This window comes from Oncorhynchus mykiss, chromosome 6, assembly GCF_057628025.1.
Source record: "Oncorhynchus mykiss isolate SJ-2025 chromosome 6, ASM5762802v1, whole genome shotgun sequence".
NCBI lineage: Eukaryota > Metazoa > Chordata > Actinopteri > Salmoniformes > Salmonidae > Oncorhynchus > Oncorhynchus mykiss.
In genome coordinates, this window is record NC_143027.1 from 49,465,548 (window position 1) to 49,479,646 (window position 14,099).

Sequence of the window (14,099 nt, forward strand, 5' to 3'; positions counted from 1 at the left end):
GCCTCGGAGCTCTACGGACAATTCCTTCGATCTCATGTGTTGGTTTTTGCTCTGACATGCACTGTCAACTGTGGGACCTTATAAAGACAGGTGTGTGCCTTTCCAAATCATGCCCAAACAATTGAATTTACCACAGGCGGACTTGTGTAAATAAGGTATGTTTTTAATTTTTAATACATTTGCAAAAATTTCTAAAAACCTGTTTCCCTTTGTCATTATGGGATATTGTATGTAAATTGATGAGGGGAAAAAATGATTTAAACCATTTTAGAATAAGGCTGTAATGAAACAAATTGGAAATGTGGAAATGTTATGCTCTTAGTACTGTAGCCTACTCCCGATCGTCATGTTGTACAGCGCCATATTTTCATAACGGAAACCCTGTTGGTTTTGTTTTTCTTAAGACTACAATATTAATCTAATTAATTAAAATTTTCTTAAAATCAATCCCATATACTAAGTTCTTAAAAAAATATATTTTAAATTCTCTAGTACAGCCAATATTGAAAGCTATCAAATGCTTCTCAAGGATGCCCTTTGGTTGTCAAACTAGCACTAACTAGCATTAATGGTAACAATGGCTGACAATTAAATAACCTGCCATAGAATTCTGCGGCAGCCCGTAAGGTGTGCTGCAGTATTACACAACTTTTACAGGAAGAACCACTGTATATTAGTAACCCATCCTAGTTGTTGCATCTTTAGATTCACCAAGTTTCTACCGAAAATGTTCATCTCTGTCATATACTGCTCGCACCAGGTGCATTGTTTAGAATGGTGTTTTCCCGCTAATTGTATTTGTTTGCAAATGTTTGAAAATTATGTTTTATCGGATGCCTCATTACAGTAGCTGCTTGGCATGTTATGATGAATTGCCATAATCAAAATGCGATCCGTCATTCTGAGCACCGTGGGTGGCTGCCCTATTGAGACACACCCAACGCATATCGGTTCGGTAAATTTCTCAAATGGCCGGTAAATTAAAATCTTACCAGTCACGTTGTCCGGCACCACATTTTCCTAACGGAAACCCTGGTGTGTGTGTGTGTGTCTCTTTCTCTCTGTCTGTGTTTGAGTGAGTGCATGCATGTTGAGATAAATGCCCACCAGCTCTGTCTTAGTGTCCAGCTCCTGCTCCTGCTGGGTCTGGCAGTGCTGTTGCTGCAGGCTCTTTAGCTGCAGTTGGTCAATGAGCTCCTCCTGCTGCTCAAGCTCCTCCACTGCAGCCACCTGCTCACTCTGCAGCCTCCCGATCTCTGCCACACGACACTCTAGGTCCTGCTCCAGACGCTCAATCTCCTCTGCAACCACAGCATGAAAAGAGTTGCCATTTCCACTAACAGTACCAACTAGGAAACAACCTAAGTGTGGTACTGAGGTACTGTATATTCACTAGGAAACTAACAGAAGCAAACAGGCCAAAATGAAGAGGGACTTTAAGGTTTGCACTAAATGAATACACACCAAGTATCTAAAATATACAAAGGCTCATCTAGTAATGAGACCCTTTCATGGTTTTAAGCAGGGATTGTGCAATACTGCAATGTACCCATTTGAAAGCGCTGGGGGGCCTGCTCTCTCTCTTCCTGGCTTATAGGCTGCCCGTCCAGTGTCTCAAGTGACCTCAGGTGGAAAACCAGGAAGAGACGGTAATGGGGGAGATTGGCTATAGGGTTCTCTGCCAAGGTCAACTCTGTTAGGTTTTTCAGAGGCTTTAGTCTGGACAGCTCATGCAGCTGCAGCAGCCCCGGGTATGAAGAGAAAGACAAAAAATATAATTTTATTGGTCACATACACATGGTTAGCAGATGCGAGTAGTGAAATGCTTGTTATTCTAGTTCCAACAGTGCAGTAATATATAACAATTCCCCCAACAACTACCTAATACACACAAATCTAAAGTGGTGAATGAGAATATGTACATTGAAGTATATGGAAGAGCGTTAGCCGAGCGGCATAGGCAAGGTGCAGTAGATGGTATAAAATACAGTATATACATGTGATATGAGTAATGTAAGATATATAAACAATATTAAAGTGGCATTATTTAAAGTGACTAGTGATCCATTTATTAAAGTGTCCAGTGATTGGGTCTCAATGAAGGCAGCAGCCTCTGAGTTAGTGATTGCGGTTTAGCAGTCTGATGGCCTTGAGACTGAGAAACAGCTTCTATCTCTCGGGTCCCAGCGTTGATGCACCTGTACTGACCTCACCTTCTGGATGATAGAGGTGTGAACAGGCAGGGGCTTGGGTGGCTGTTATCTTTGATGAGCTTTTTGGCCTTCCTGTGACATCGGGTGCTGTCGGTGTCATGGAGGGCAGGTACTTTGCCCCTGGTGATGCATTGGGCAGACCGCACTACACTCTGGAGAGCCTTGCGGTTGTGTGCGGGGCAGTTGCCTTACCAGGCTGTGATACAGCCCGACAGGATGCTCTCCATTGTGCATCGGTAAAAGTTTGTCAGGGTTTTGGGTGACAAGCCAAATTTCTTCAGCCTCCTGATGTTGAGGAGGCTCTGTTGCGTCTTCTTCACTTTTACAAGCATTTCTCTACACAAGCATTTTGCTACACTCACATTAACATCTGCTAACCATGTGTATGTGACAAATAAAATGTGATTTGATTCACCACGCTGTCTGTGTGGGTGGACCATTCCAATTTGTCTGCTATGTGTACGCCCAGGAACTTCCACCTTCTCAACTGCTGACCCTCAGGTGTGGATGGGGGGGATGGGGGGGTGCTCCCTCTGCCGTTTCCTGAAGTCCAAGATCATCTCCTTTGTTTTCGTTGACGTTGAGTGAGGTTATTTTCCCGACACCACACTCCGAGTGCCCTCACCTCCTCCCTGTAGGCTGTCTTGTCTTTGTTGGTGATCAAGCCCACTACTGTTGTGTCATCTGCAAACTTGATGATTGAGTTGGAGGCGTGCATGGCCACGCAGTAGTGGGTGAACAGAGAGTACAGGAGAAGGCTGAGCACACACCCTTGTGGGGTCAGCAAACTGGAGATTGAGGGACAGCAAACTGGAGATGTTTCCAAAATTCACCACCTGGGGTTGGCCCATCAGAAAGTCTAGGACCCAGTTGCACAGGGAGGGACTGAGACCCAGGGCCTCCAGCTTGATGATGAGCTTTTAAAAAAATATTTTTTATTTATTTTATTTCACCTTTATTTAACCAGGTAAGCAAGTTGAGAACAAGTTCTCATTTACAACTGCGACCTGGCCAAGATAAAGCATAGCAGTTCGACACATACAACAACACAGAGTTACACATGGAATGAACAAAACATAGTCAATAATACAGTAGAAAAAAAAGAAAACAATGTCTATATACAATTAGTGCAAATTAGGTCAAATAAGGGAGTTAAGGCAATAAATAGGCCATGGTGGCGAAGTAATTACAATATGGCAATTAAACACTGGAATGGTAGACGTGCAAAAGATGGATGTGCAAGTAGAGATACTGTGGTGCAAAAGGAGCAAAATAAATACATACAGTATGGGGATGAGGTAGATAGATGGGCTGTATAAAGATGGGCTATGAACAGGTGCAGTGATCTGTGAGCTGCTCTGACAGCTGGTTCTTAAAGCAAGTGAGGGAGATGGGAATCTCCAGCTTCAGTGATTTTTGCAGTTCGTTCCAGTCAGTGGCAGCAGAGAACTGGAAGGAAAGGCGACCAAAGGAGGAATTGGCTTTGAGGGTGACCAGTGAGATATACCTGCTGGAGCGCATGCTACGAGTGGGTGCTGCTATGGTGACCAGCAAGCTGAGATAAGGCAGGGCTTTACCTAGCAGAGACTTGTAGATAACCTGTAGCCAGTGGGTTTGGCGACGAGTATGAAGCGAGGGCCAGCCAACGAGAGCATACAGGTCGCAGTGGTGAGTAGTGTATGGGGCTTTGGTGGCAAAACGGATGGCACTGTGATAGACTACATCCAGTTTGCTGAGTATAGTGTTGGAGGCTATTTTATAGATGACATCGCCGAAGTCAAGGATCGGTAGGATGGTCAGTTTTACGAGGGTATGTTTGGCAGCATGAGTGAAGGAAGCTTTGTTGCGAAATAGGAAGCCGATTCTAGATTTAATTTTTGATTGGAGATGCTTAATGCGAGTCTGGAAGGAGAGTTTACAGTCTAGCCAGACACCTAGGTATTTGTAGTTATCCACGTATTCTAAGTCAGATCCGTCCAGAGTGGTGATGCTGGATGGGCGGGCAGGTGCGGGCAATGATTGGCTGAATAGCATGCATTTAGTTTTATTTGCGTTTAAGAGTAGTTGGAGGCCACGGAAGGAGAGTTGTATGGAATTTAAGCTCGTCTGGAGGTTAGTTAACACAGTGTCCAAAGAAGGGCCAGAAGTATACAGAATGGTGTCGTCTGCGTAGAGGTGGATCAGAGAATCACCAGCAGCAAGAGAGACATCATTGATGTACAGTGGGTCTTTATACTGATAACAAGTTCAAACAGGTGCCATTAATACAGGTAACGAGTGGAGGACAGAGGAGCCTCTTAAAGAAGAAGTTACAGGTCTGTGAGAGCCAGAAATCTTGCTTGTTTTTAGGTGACCAAATACTTATTTTCCACCATAATTTGCAAATAAATTCATTAAAAATCCTACAATGTGATTTTCTGGATTTTCTTCTCATTTTGTCTGTCATAGTTGAAGTGTACCTATGATGAAAATTACAGGCCTCTCATCTTTTTAAGTGGGAGAACTTGCACAATTGGTGGCTGACTAAATACTTTTTTGCCCCACTGTATACAGAGAAGAGAGTCGGCCCGAGAATTGAACCCTGTGGCACCCCCATAGAGACTGCCAGAGGTCCGGACAACAGGCCCTCCGATTTGACACACTGAGCTCTATCAGAGAAGTAGATGGTGAATCAGGCAGGGCAATCATTTGAGAAACCAAGGCTGTGGAGTCTGCCAATTAGAATGTGGTGATTGACAGAGTCGAAAGCCTTGGCCAGGTCGATGAATACAGCTGCACAATGATGTCTCTTATCGATGGCGGTTATGATATCGTTTAGGACCTTGAGTGTGGCTGAGGTGCACCCATGACCAGCTCGGAAACCAGATTGCATAGCGGAGAAGGTACGATGTGATTCAAAATGGTCAGTAATCTGTTCATTAACTTGGCTTTCAAAGACCTTAGAGATGCAGGGTAGGATAGATATAGGTCTGTAGCAGTTTGGGTCTAGAGTGTCTCCCCCTTTGAAGAGGGGAATGACCGCGGCAGCTTTCCAATCTTTGGGAATCTCAGACGATACGAAAGAGAGGTTGAACAGGCTAGTAATAGGGGTTGCAACAATTTCGGCCGATCATTTTTTAGATAGAGAGGGTCCAGATTGTCTAGCCCGGCTGATTTGTAGGGGTACAGATTTTGCAGCTCTTTCAGAACATCATCTATCTGGATATAGGTGATGGAGAAATGGTGGGGGCTTGGGCGGGTTGCTGTGGAGGGTGCCGGGGAGTTGACCGGGGTAGGGGTAGCTAGGTGGAAAGCATGGCCAGCCGTAGAAAAATGCTTATTGAAATTAAACTAAACTAAATTATAGTGGATTTGTCAGTTGTAACAGTGTTTCCTAGCCTCAGAGCAGTGGGCAGCTGGGAGGAGGTGCTCTTATTCTCCATGGACTTTAGTGTCCCAGAACTTTTTTGAGTTTGTACTGCAGGATGCAAATTTCTGTTTAAAAAAGCTAGCCTTAGCTTTTCTAACTGCCTGTGTATATTGGTTCCTAACTTCCCTGAAAAGTTGCATATCACGGGGGCTATTCGATGCTAATGCAGAACGGCACAGGATGTTTTTGTGCTGGTCAAGGGCAGACAGGTCTGGAGTGAACCAAGGGCTTTATCTATTCCTGGTACTACATTTTTTTTAATGGGGCATGCCTATTTAAGATGGTGAGGAAGGCACTTTTAAAGAACAACCAGGCATCTTCTACTGTCGGGATGAGGTCAATGTCATTCCAGGATACCCCGGCCAGGTTGATTAGAAAGGCCCGCTCGCAGAAGTGTTTTATGGAGCGTTTGACAGTGATGAGGGGTGGTCGTTTGCTCGCAGACCCATTACGGATGCAGGCAATGAGGCAGTGATCGATGAGATCTTGGTTGAAAACACCAGAGGTGTATTTGGAGGGTGAGTTAGTTAGGATGATATCTATGAGGGTGCCCGTGTTCACGGATTTGGGGTTATATCTGGTAGGTTCATTGATCGTTTGTGTGAGATTGAGGGCATCAAGCTTAGATTGTAGGATGGCCAGGGTGTTAATCATGTCCCAGTTTAGGTCACCTAGCAGCACGAGCTCAGAAGATAGATGGGGGACAATCAAATCACATATGGTGTCGAGGGCACAGCTGGGGGCAGAGGGTGGTCTATAGCAAGCGGCAACAGTGAGAGACTTGTTTCTGGAGAGGTCCATTTTTAGAAGTAGAAGCTCAAATTGTTTGGGTACAGACCTGGATAGTAAGAACTCTGCAGGTTATCTGCAGTAAATTGCAACACCGCCCCCTTTGGCAGTTCTATCTTGTCGGAAAACATCACCAGAGGAACGGAGGAGGAGTAGGATAAGGGTACGGCTAAAGGCTAACAGAACTGGACACCTAGTGCGTTCAGAACAGAGAGTAAAAGGAGCAGATTTCTGGGTACAGTAGAATATATTCAAGGCATAATGTACAGACAAAGGTATAGTAGGATGTGAATACAGTGGGGGTAAACCTGTGCCTATAGTGATAATGAAAGAGATACTGTCTCTAGAAATAGCATTTAAACCAGGTGATGTCACTGCGTGTGTGGGAGGTGGAACTAAATTGTTAGCCGAGGCGTGTTGAGCAGTGCTAGAGGCTCTACAGTGAAATAAAACAATAGTTACAAACCAGAACAGCAATCGACACGGCAAGGTGATGTTAGGGAAAGGCATGCGTAGCCGGGTGTTCATACAAGTCCAGTGCGTGGCTTCAGGCAGCTAGCGGCACGGGGCTAGCGGGCTAGCAGGCTAACAGAAAGGCCTTAGAGGGATGACGCGATGGAGGAAAGTCTGTTGTGGCCCCCTCGTGCAGTTACATCAGCGGACGGATCAGCAGGACTCTGTGTGGTAAACCAGGCCAATTGGCAAAATATGTATAGTGGCCAAGGAAATATGTCCAAAGGGCCTCTTAAGCCAGCAGTCCAATAGATAGCTAGATAGCTAGCAGGCCGCGGATTAGCGGCTGTGCGTTCAGGGGTTGTTAGCTGCTATAATTGCAGGTGGGGGAAAAAAAATCATCATAATAAAAATGTTTAAAAATAAATAAAACATTTAAATAAAAAAGGTTCAGAGCTTGCGGTAGGAATCCGGAGATATGGAGAAGAAGTCCGTCTAGCTCTGGTTTGACTGGCGCTGTACAGACTGGCGAGAGTTAGCCAGGATAAAGGTAGCTGATGACCGCTAGCAAAGGATAGCTGACTGCTAGCTAGTGGCTTCGGAATGGATTCGATGAGCCAACAGTCCGTTGTGCTCTAGACAGCTAGCATTCAGGGGACGTTCGCTGCGAATGTGAGAAGGTTCAGAGCTTGCGATAGGAATCTGGGGATATGGAGAGAAAAATAGGTCCGGTATGCTCTGGTTAAATCGCGTTGTACAAACTGGCGAGAGCTTTCCGAGCTAGGGGTTAGCTGATGACCGTTAGCTGGCTTGGAGGGTACTATGGTGTTGAATGCTGAGCTGTAGTCAATGAACAGCGTAGGTATTCCTTTTGTCCAGATGGGATAGGGCAGTGTGCAGTGCGATGGTGATTGCGTCATCTGTGGACCTGTTGGGGCAGTATGCAAACTGAAGTGGGTCTAGGGTGGCGGTGAAATGATCCTTGACTAGCCTCTCAAAGCACTTCATGATGACAGAAGTGAGTGCTACGGGGCGGTAGTCATTCAATTCAGTTATCTTTGCCTTCTTGGGAACAGGAACAATGGTAGCCATCTTGAAGCATACGGGGACAACAGACTGGGATAGGGAGCGATTAAAACCACTTGAAGCTAGGGGGCACTATTTTTATGTTTGGAAAAATAACGTTCCCAATGTAAACGGCCTATTTCTCAGGACCAGATGCTAGAATATGCATATAATTGACAGATTAGGATAGAAAACACTCTAAAGTTTCCAAAACTGTCAACATTTTGTCTGTGAGTTAAACAGAACTGATATTGCAGGCTAAAACCTGAGGAAAATCCAATCAGAAAATGCCCCTGTTTTTGAAACCTCTCTGTTGTTATGCATCCCTACTGCCCATTTAAAGGGATATCAACCAGATTCCTTTTTCTATGGCTTCCCTAAGGTGTCAACAGCCTTTAGACATAGTTTCAGGCTTTTATTTTGAAGAATGAGCGTGAACGACCACATTGCGTAAGTGGATAGGTGGGGGCTCTCAGAGTGAGTTGTGCGCAACAGAGAAAGGTGGTCATTGTTCCTCCCGGTCCTAGTGAAAAGCCAACTGTCCCGGTTGATATAATATCGAATAGATATTTGAAAAACACCCTGAGGATTGATTATAAAAAACGTTTGACATTTTTCTGTGGACATTATGGATATAATTTGGAATTTTTGTCTGCATTGTCGTGACCGCTCTTTCCGGTGGATTCCTGGGCATAACGCACCAAACTAACAGAGGTATTTGGATATAAAAAATATCTTTATGGAACAAAAGGAACATTTGTTGTCTAACTGGGAGTCTCGTGAGTGAAAACATCCGAAGATCAAAGGTAAACGATTAATTTGATTGCTTTTCTGAATTTCGTGACCAAGTTACCTGATGCTAAGTGTACTTATTGTTTTGTCGAGCGATCGATAAACTTACACAAACGCTTGTATTGCTTTCGCTGTAAAGCATCATTTCAAAATCTGAGACGACAGGTGGATTAACAAAAGGCTAAGCTGTGTTTTGCAATATTGCACTTGTGATTTCATGAATGAATATTTCTAGAAATATTATTTGACTGTGGCGCTATGCTATTCAGCGTTGCTGATGACAATTATACCGGATCTGTGATGGGTGGTTCAGAGAAGTTAAATATGTCTGTAAACACACCAGCCAGCTGGTCTGCGCATGCTCTGAGGACGCGGCTAGGGATGCCGTCTGGGACAGCAGCCTTGCGAGGGTTAACATGTTTAAATGTTTTACTCACGTCAGCCACTGAGAAGGAGAGGGGTGGGGCGCAGTCTTTGTTAGCAAGCCGCGACGGTGGCACTGTATTATCCTCAAAGTGGGCAAAGGAGGTGTTTAGTTTGTCTGGAAGCGCGACGTCTGTATCCGTAACGTGGCTGTTTTTGTAATCCCCGATTTCCTGTAGACCCTGCCACATATGTCTCGTGTCTGAGCCGTTGAATTGTGACTCCACCTTGTCCCTATTCCGGCATTTTGCTTGTTTGAATGGCTTGCGGAGGGAATAACTACACTGTTTATATTCAGCCATATTACCAGACCTCTTTCCATGGTTAAATGCGGTGGATCGAGGTTTCAGTTTTTCGCGAATGCCGCCATCCAGCCACGGTTTCTGGTTAGGGTTGACTTCAACAGTCACAGCGAGTACGACATCTCCAATGCACTTATTTATAAACGCACTCACCGAGTCAGCGTATAGATCAATGTCGTTCTGAGAGGCTGACCGGAACATATTCCAGTCCGCGTGATCAAAATAATCTTGGAGTGTGGCTTCCGACTGGTCAGACCAGCAATGAATGGTTCTCGTCACTGGTACATCCTGTTTGAGTTTCTGCCTATAAGCCGGGATGAGCAAGATGGAGTCGTGGTCAGATTTGCTGAAGGGAGGGCGGGGGAGGGCTTTGTATGCAACGCGGAAGTTAGAGCAGCAGTGGTCGAGAGTATTAGCCCTACGTGTTGTGCTATCAATATGCTTGTAAAATTTAGGTAACATTGATCTCAAATTTGCTTTGTTAAAATCCCCAGCTACAATAAATGCAGCCTCCGGGTATATAGTTTCCAATTTACATAGAGTCCAGTAAAGTTCCTTGAGGGCCGTCTTGGTGTTTACGGTGTACACAACAGTTACTATATCTGATTAGAATTCTCTTGGTAGGTGGAATGGCCTGCATTTGATGAATTCTAGGTCAGGTGAGCAGAAGGACTGGAGTTTCTGTCTGTTGTTATGATCACACCATGAGTTGTTAATCATAAAGCATACACCCCCGCCATTCTTCTTCCCAGAGAGGTGTTCATCTCTGTCGGCACGTTGCATGGAGAAGCACGGTGGCTGGACCGATTCCGAAAACATATCAGAGAGAGCCATGTTTCTGTGAAACAGAATGTTACAATCTCTGATGTCTCTCTGGAAGGCAACCCTTATTTGAATTTCGTCTACCTTGTTGTCAAGAGACTGGACATTGGTGAGTAGTATACTCTGGAGCGGTGAGCGATGTGCCCGGTTACGAAGCCTGACCAGAAGACTGCTCTGCCCCTTCTGCGTCGTTGTTGTTTTCGGTCAGCTGCTGGTATTAGATCCATTGTCCTGGGTGGTATTCCGAAGAGAGGATCTGCTTCGGGAAAGTCGTATTCCTGGTTGTAATGTTGGTAAGTTGACGTTGCTCTTATATCAAATAATTATTCCCGGCTGTATGTAATAAGACTTAAGATTTCCTGGAGTAACAATGTAAGAAACAATATATTAAAAAACTAAATATTGCATAGTTTCCTAAGAACGCAAAGCGAGGCAACCATCTCTGTCGGCGCCATCTCAAGAATGTATTGGCTGGTGCAATCAAATTTCCCCTTTAAGGATTAGTAAAGTACCATCTTAAAAAGGTCCAATGCATCTCAATATCAAATTATTACTATGTAACAATTAAGTACCTGACTGCAATTGTCTTCAATTAAAATTGTCAAAAAGAAACAAAAATAGTAGCTTCATAGCAAATAGCAATTTCTCAAGCAAGACATTTGCTAGAACTGTTTTGGAGTGGTCTGAGCAGGGAGGGAAAAACTAACTGTTATTGGTAGACCTGTTTGAAACTCTTTCTATTTGGTCTATTAACTAAATGTACAACCTATTTGGCCTAATTTACCACTTGTTTGGCCTAAAATGTGTCTATTAACACATTTTGGACCAAAACTCCATCCCACCAAAACAGGATGAAATGTCAGGTCTTTACAAACAACTAGGGCTGAGCGATTACCCAAAATGGCGGTTATTTCTCAGTTTTTAAACAACTAACTGACCAACGTCGGTTTAATTATCTGAATTCCATTTCGTAGTTTTTTTTTTCTGTGAGCTCAATGTGCACATTGCGCTGCACTTCCTGTACAGATAAATCAGATCATGCCCGGACTGTGCGATGTAGTAGGGAGTTGTAGTTTCCAACAGGCCAATGTTCTACATCACGTTTTCAGCGCTAATCTAACAACAATGACCATAATCTATTGCACGGCTTTGTAGGCCTCCTTGCTCGTACACGCCTTTTCAGTTCTGCCCACACATTTTCTATGGGATTGAGGTCAGGGCTTTGTGATGGCCACTCCAATACATTGACTTTGTTGTCCTCAAGCCATTTTGCCACAACTTTGGAAGTATGCTTGGGGGGGTCATTGTTAATTTGGAAGACCCATTTGCAACCAAGCTTTAACTTCCTGACTGATGTCTTGAGATGTTGCTTTAATATATGCTTATCATTTTCTTTCCTGATGAAGCCATCTATTTTGTGAAGTGCACCAGTCCCTCCAAAAGCAAAGCACCCCCACAACATGATGCTGCCACCCCTGTGCATCACAGTTGGGAGGGTGTTCCGCAGCTTGCAAGCATCCCCCTTTTTCCTCCAAACATAACAATGGTCATTATGGCCAAACAGTTCTATTTTTGTTTCTTCAGACCAGAGGACATTTCTCCAAAAAGTACAATCTTTGTTCCCATGTGTAGTTGCAAACCGTAGTCTGGCTTTTTTATTGCGGTTTTGGAGCAGTGGCTTCTTCCTTGCTGAGCACCATTTCAGGTTATATCGATATAGGACTTGTTTTATTGTGGATATAGATCATTTTGTACCTGTTTCTTCCAGCATCTTCACAAGGTCCTTTGCTGTTATTCTGGGATTGATTTGCCTTTTTCGCACCAAAGTACATTCATCTCTAGGAGACAAAACGCGTCTCCTTACTGATCGGTATGACGGCTGCGTGGTCCAATGGTGTTTATACTTGCGTACTATTGTTTGTACAGATGAACGTGGTACCTTCAGGCGTTTAGAAATTGCTCCCAAGGATGAACCAGACTTGTGGAGGTCCACAATTCTTTTTCTGAGGTCTTGGCTGATTTCTTTTGATTTTCCCATGATGTCAAGCAAAGAGGCACTGAGTTTGAAGGTAGGTCTTGAAATACATCCACAGATACACCTCCAATTGACTCAAATTATGTCAATTAGCCTATCAAAAGCTTGTAAAGCCATAACATCATTTTCTGGAATCTTCCAAGCTGTTTAAAGGCACAGTCAACTTAGTGTATGTAAACTTCTGACCCCCTGGAATTGTGATACAGTGAATTATAAGTCAAAAATAATAATACTTGTGTCTCCAACATAAGTGTATGTAAACTTCCGACTTCAACTGTATGTATGTATGTATGTATGCACGTACGCACAAACACAATGCCTTTGTTTTCTCCTATCACAATCATTAAACTCTTAACTGATTTAAAGTCGCCATTGGCTTAATGGTGAAATCCCTGAGCTCCTCTCCGGCAACTGTTCCAACAGTTCCTCTCCGGCAACGGAGTTAGGAAGGATGCATGTATATTTGTAGTGACTGAGTGAGTCTCAACTTTCCATAAAGGGGTCATAATAGTTTGTAGGCCAAACCGTTCAGACGATTTTGTGAGAAGACAGATTTTCGGGATGACTCATTGCCTGACAAACACCACTCTAGCTCCGTTACCGCTCACCGCAGATGCGGTGGATTGAGACGCATCCAATGCAAAAAAAGATATCTCTAGCTTAAACTGACAAATTTTATGGGGATTTTTTTAACGTAGCCGATGATTTTAGGACCATGCGGACACCTGGGAGAGGGAGGGAAGGCTGTTTGTATGGCTGGCTGGCTTTATGGAGAGTGCATTGACGCAGCTACTGGAAACAGCGTAACTTTTTCTCAACACATTGCAGATGTAAAGATGGCTGTAGTACATGGCTTTGGCTAAACTAGAGTTTTAATCATGGTTCTGAGCTAGTGCATAGCAGGCAGCTAATTATTGTATGTCATGTGTTTGTAGAATGTTACGTTCCCTATTGACTGAGGTGAATGAAGCTACAGCAACAAAGTGATCATTTCTGTTCTCCAAATTGCATTTAGAGTTTTTAAATTGTGTAGAAATGCAGTAAATTATCTTCAAATATTGTTTTTTTATCCTCTTACTCCATCACTTTGCCATTCTTTAAGTTGAGCTGAAATGACACCCCTGACATGAATAAATTATAAATCATAAACTAGCTACAATTGGAAAGATATAAACAGGCTAAATGAAGTGCATATGTGGTGCAAGATGAAGGAGAAAAACAGAGATACTCACAGAAGAGATCTTGTTACGTTGAAGGTTTAAAGTCTGGAGTGATCTCAGTTTCTTAGCCAGCCATAGAGGCACATGTTCAATGTCATTGCTGGAAAGATTTAAAAGCTGAAGACTTGCCATGTGCTCTAGGCCCTCAATTTTACTGCAGAAAGAAACAACGTTTCTTAAAATGTTTTATTACAAAAAACAATATTACAATTAGCAATCATAATAAATGTTTGATACACGTAGTCTGTTAACCCAATGGCAGAGTACATCAATAAAAGGTGTTGTTTAAGTGTGCTGTGCTCTTACTGGATTATGTTGTTAGAGAGATGTAGTTCCCGCAAGTTGTGCAGCTTTTCAAGCTTCTCAATTTTTTCAATGACATTATGGCTGACGTTGAGGATCTGCAGGTGCTCACACTTCTCCAAATTCTCAATGAACTGAAACACAGGAGATATGGCACTGTATTATATCTGTATCTATGTCAGTGTTGGCTCCTCAGAGGAGGAACATTCTACTCAGAATTTTTTTTTTTTTATAATATATTCACGTCACCAATCACGCACCACGGTGTAGCCA

The 14,099-nt window shown here is 43.6% G+C and overlaps 1 protein-coding gene across 21 annotated transcripts in view; it reads right to left on the minus strand.

Annotated features, from left to right (window-relative positions):
- The window catches only part of cntrl (centriolin), a 113,081-nt gene that overhangs the window by 83,291 nt on the left and 15,691 nt on the right, over window positions 1–14,099 (minus strand). For 15 of the 21 annotated variants that reach the window (XM_090238106.1, XM_090238113.1, XM_090238107.1 and 12 more), the window contains exons 4-7: window positions 13,830–13,960; window positions 13,536–13,677; window positions 1,550–1,736; window positions 1,108–1,301 (exon numbers count right to left, since the gene is read on the minus strand). In XM_090238106.1, the coding sequence (XP_090094232.1) occupies window positions 1,108–1,301; window positions 1,550–1,736; window positions 13,536–13,677; window positions 13,830–13,960 (654 nt within the window). The remainder of the gene's footprint in view (window positions 1–1,107; window positions 1,302–1,549; window positions 1,737–13,535; window positions 13,678–13,829; window positions 13,961–14,099) is intronic. The other 6 variants (XM_090238117.1, XM_090238116.1, XM_090238120.1 and 3 more) reach the window with 1 other exon arrangement.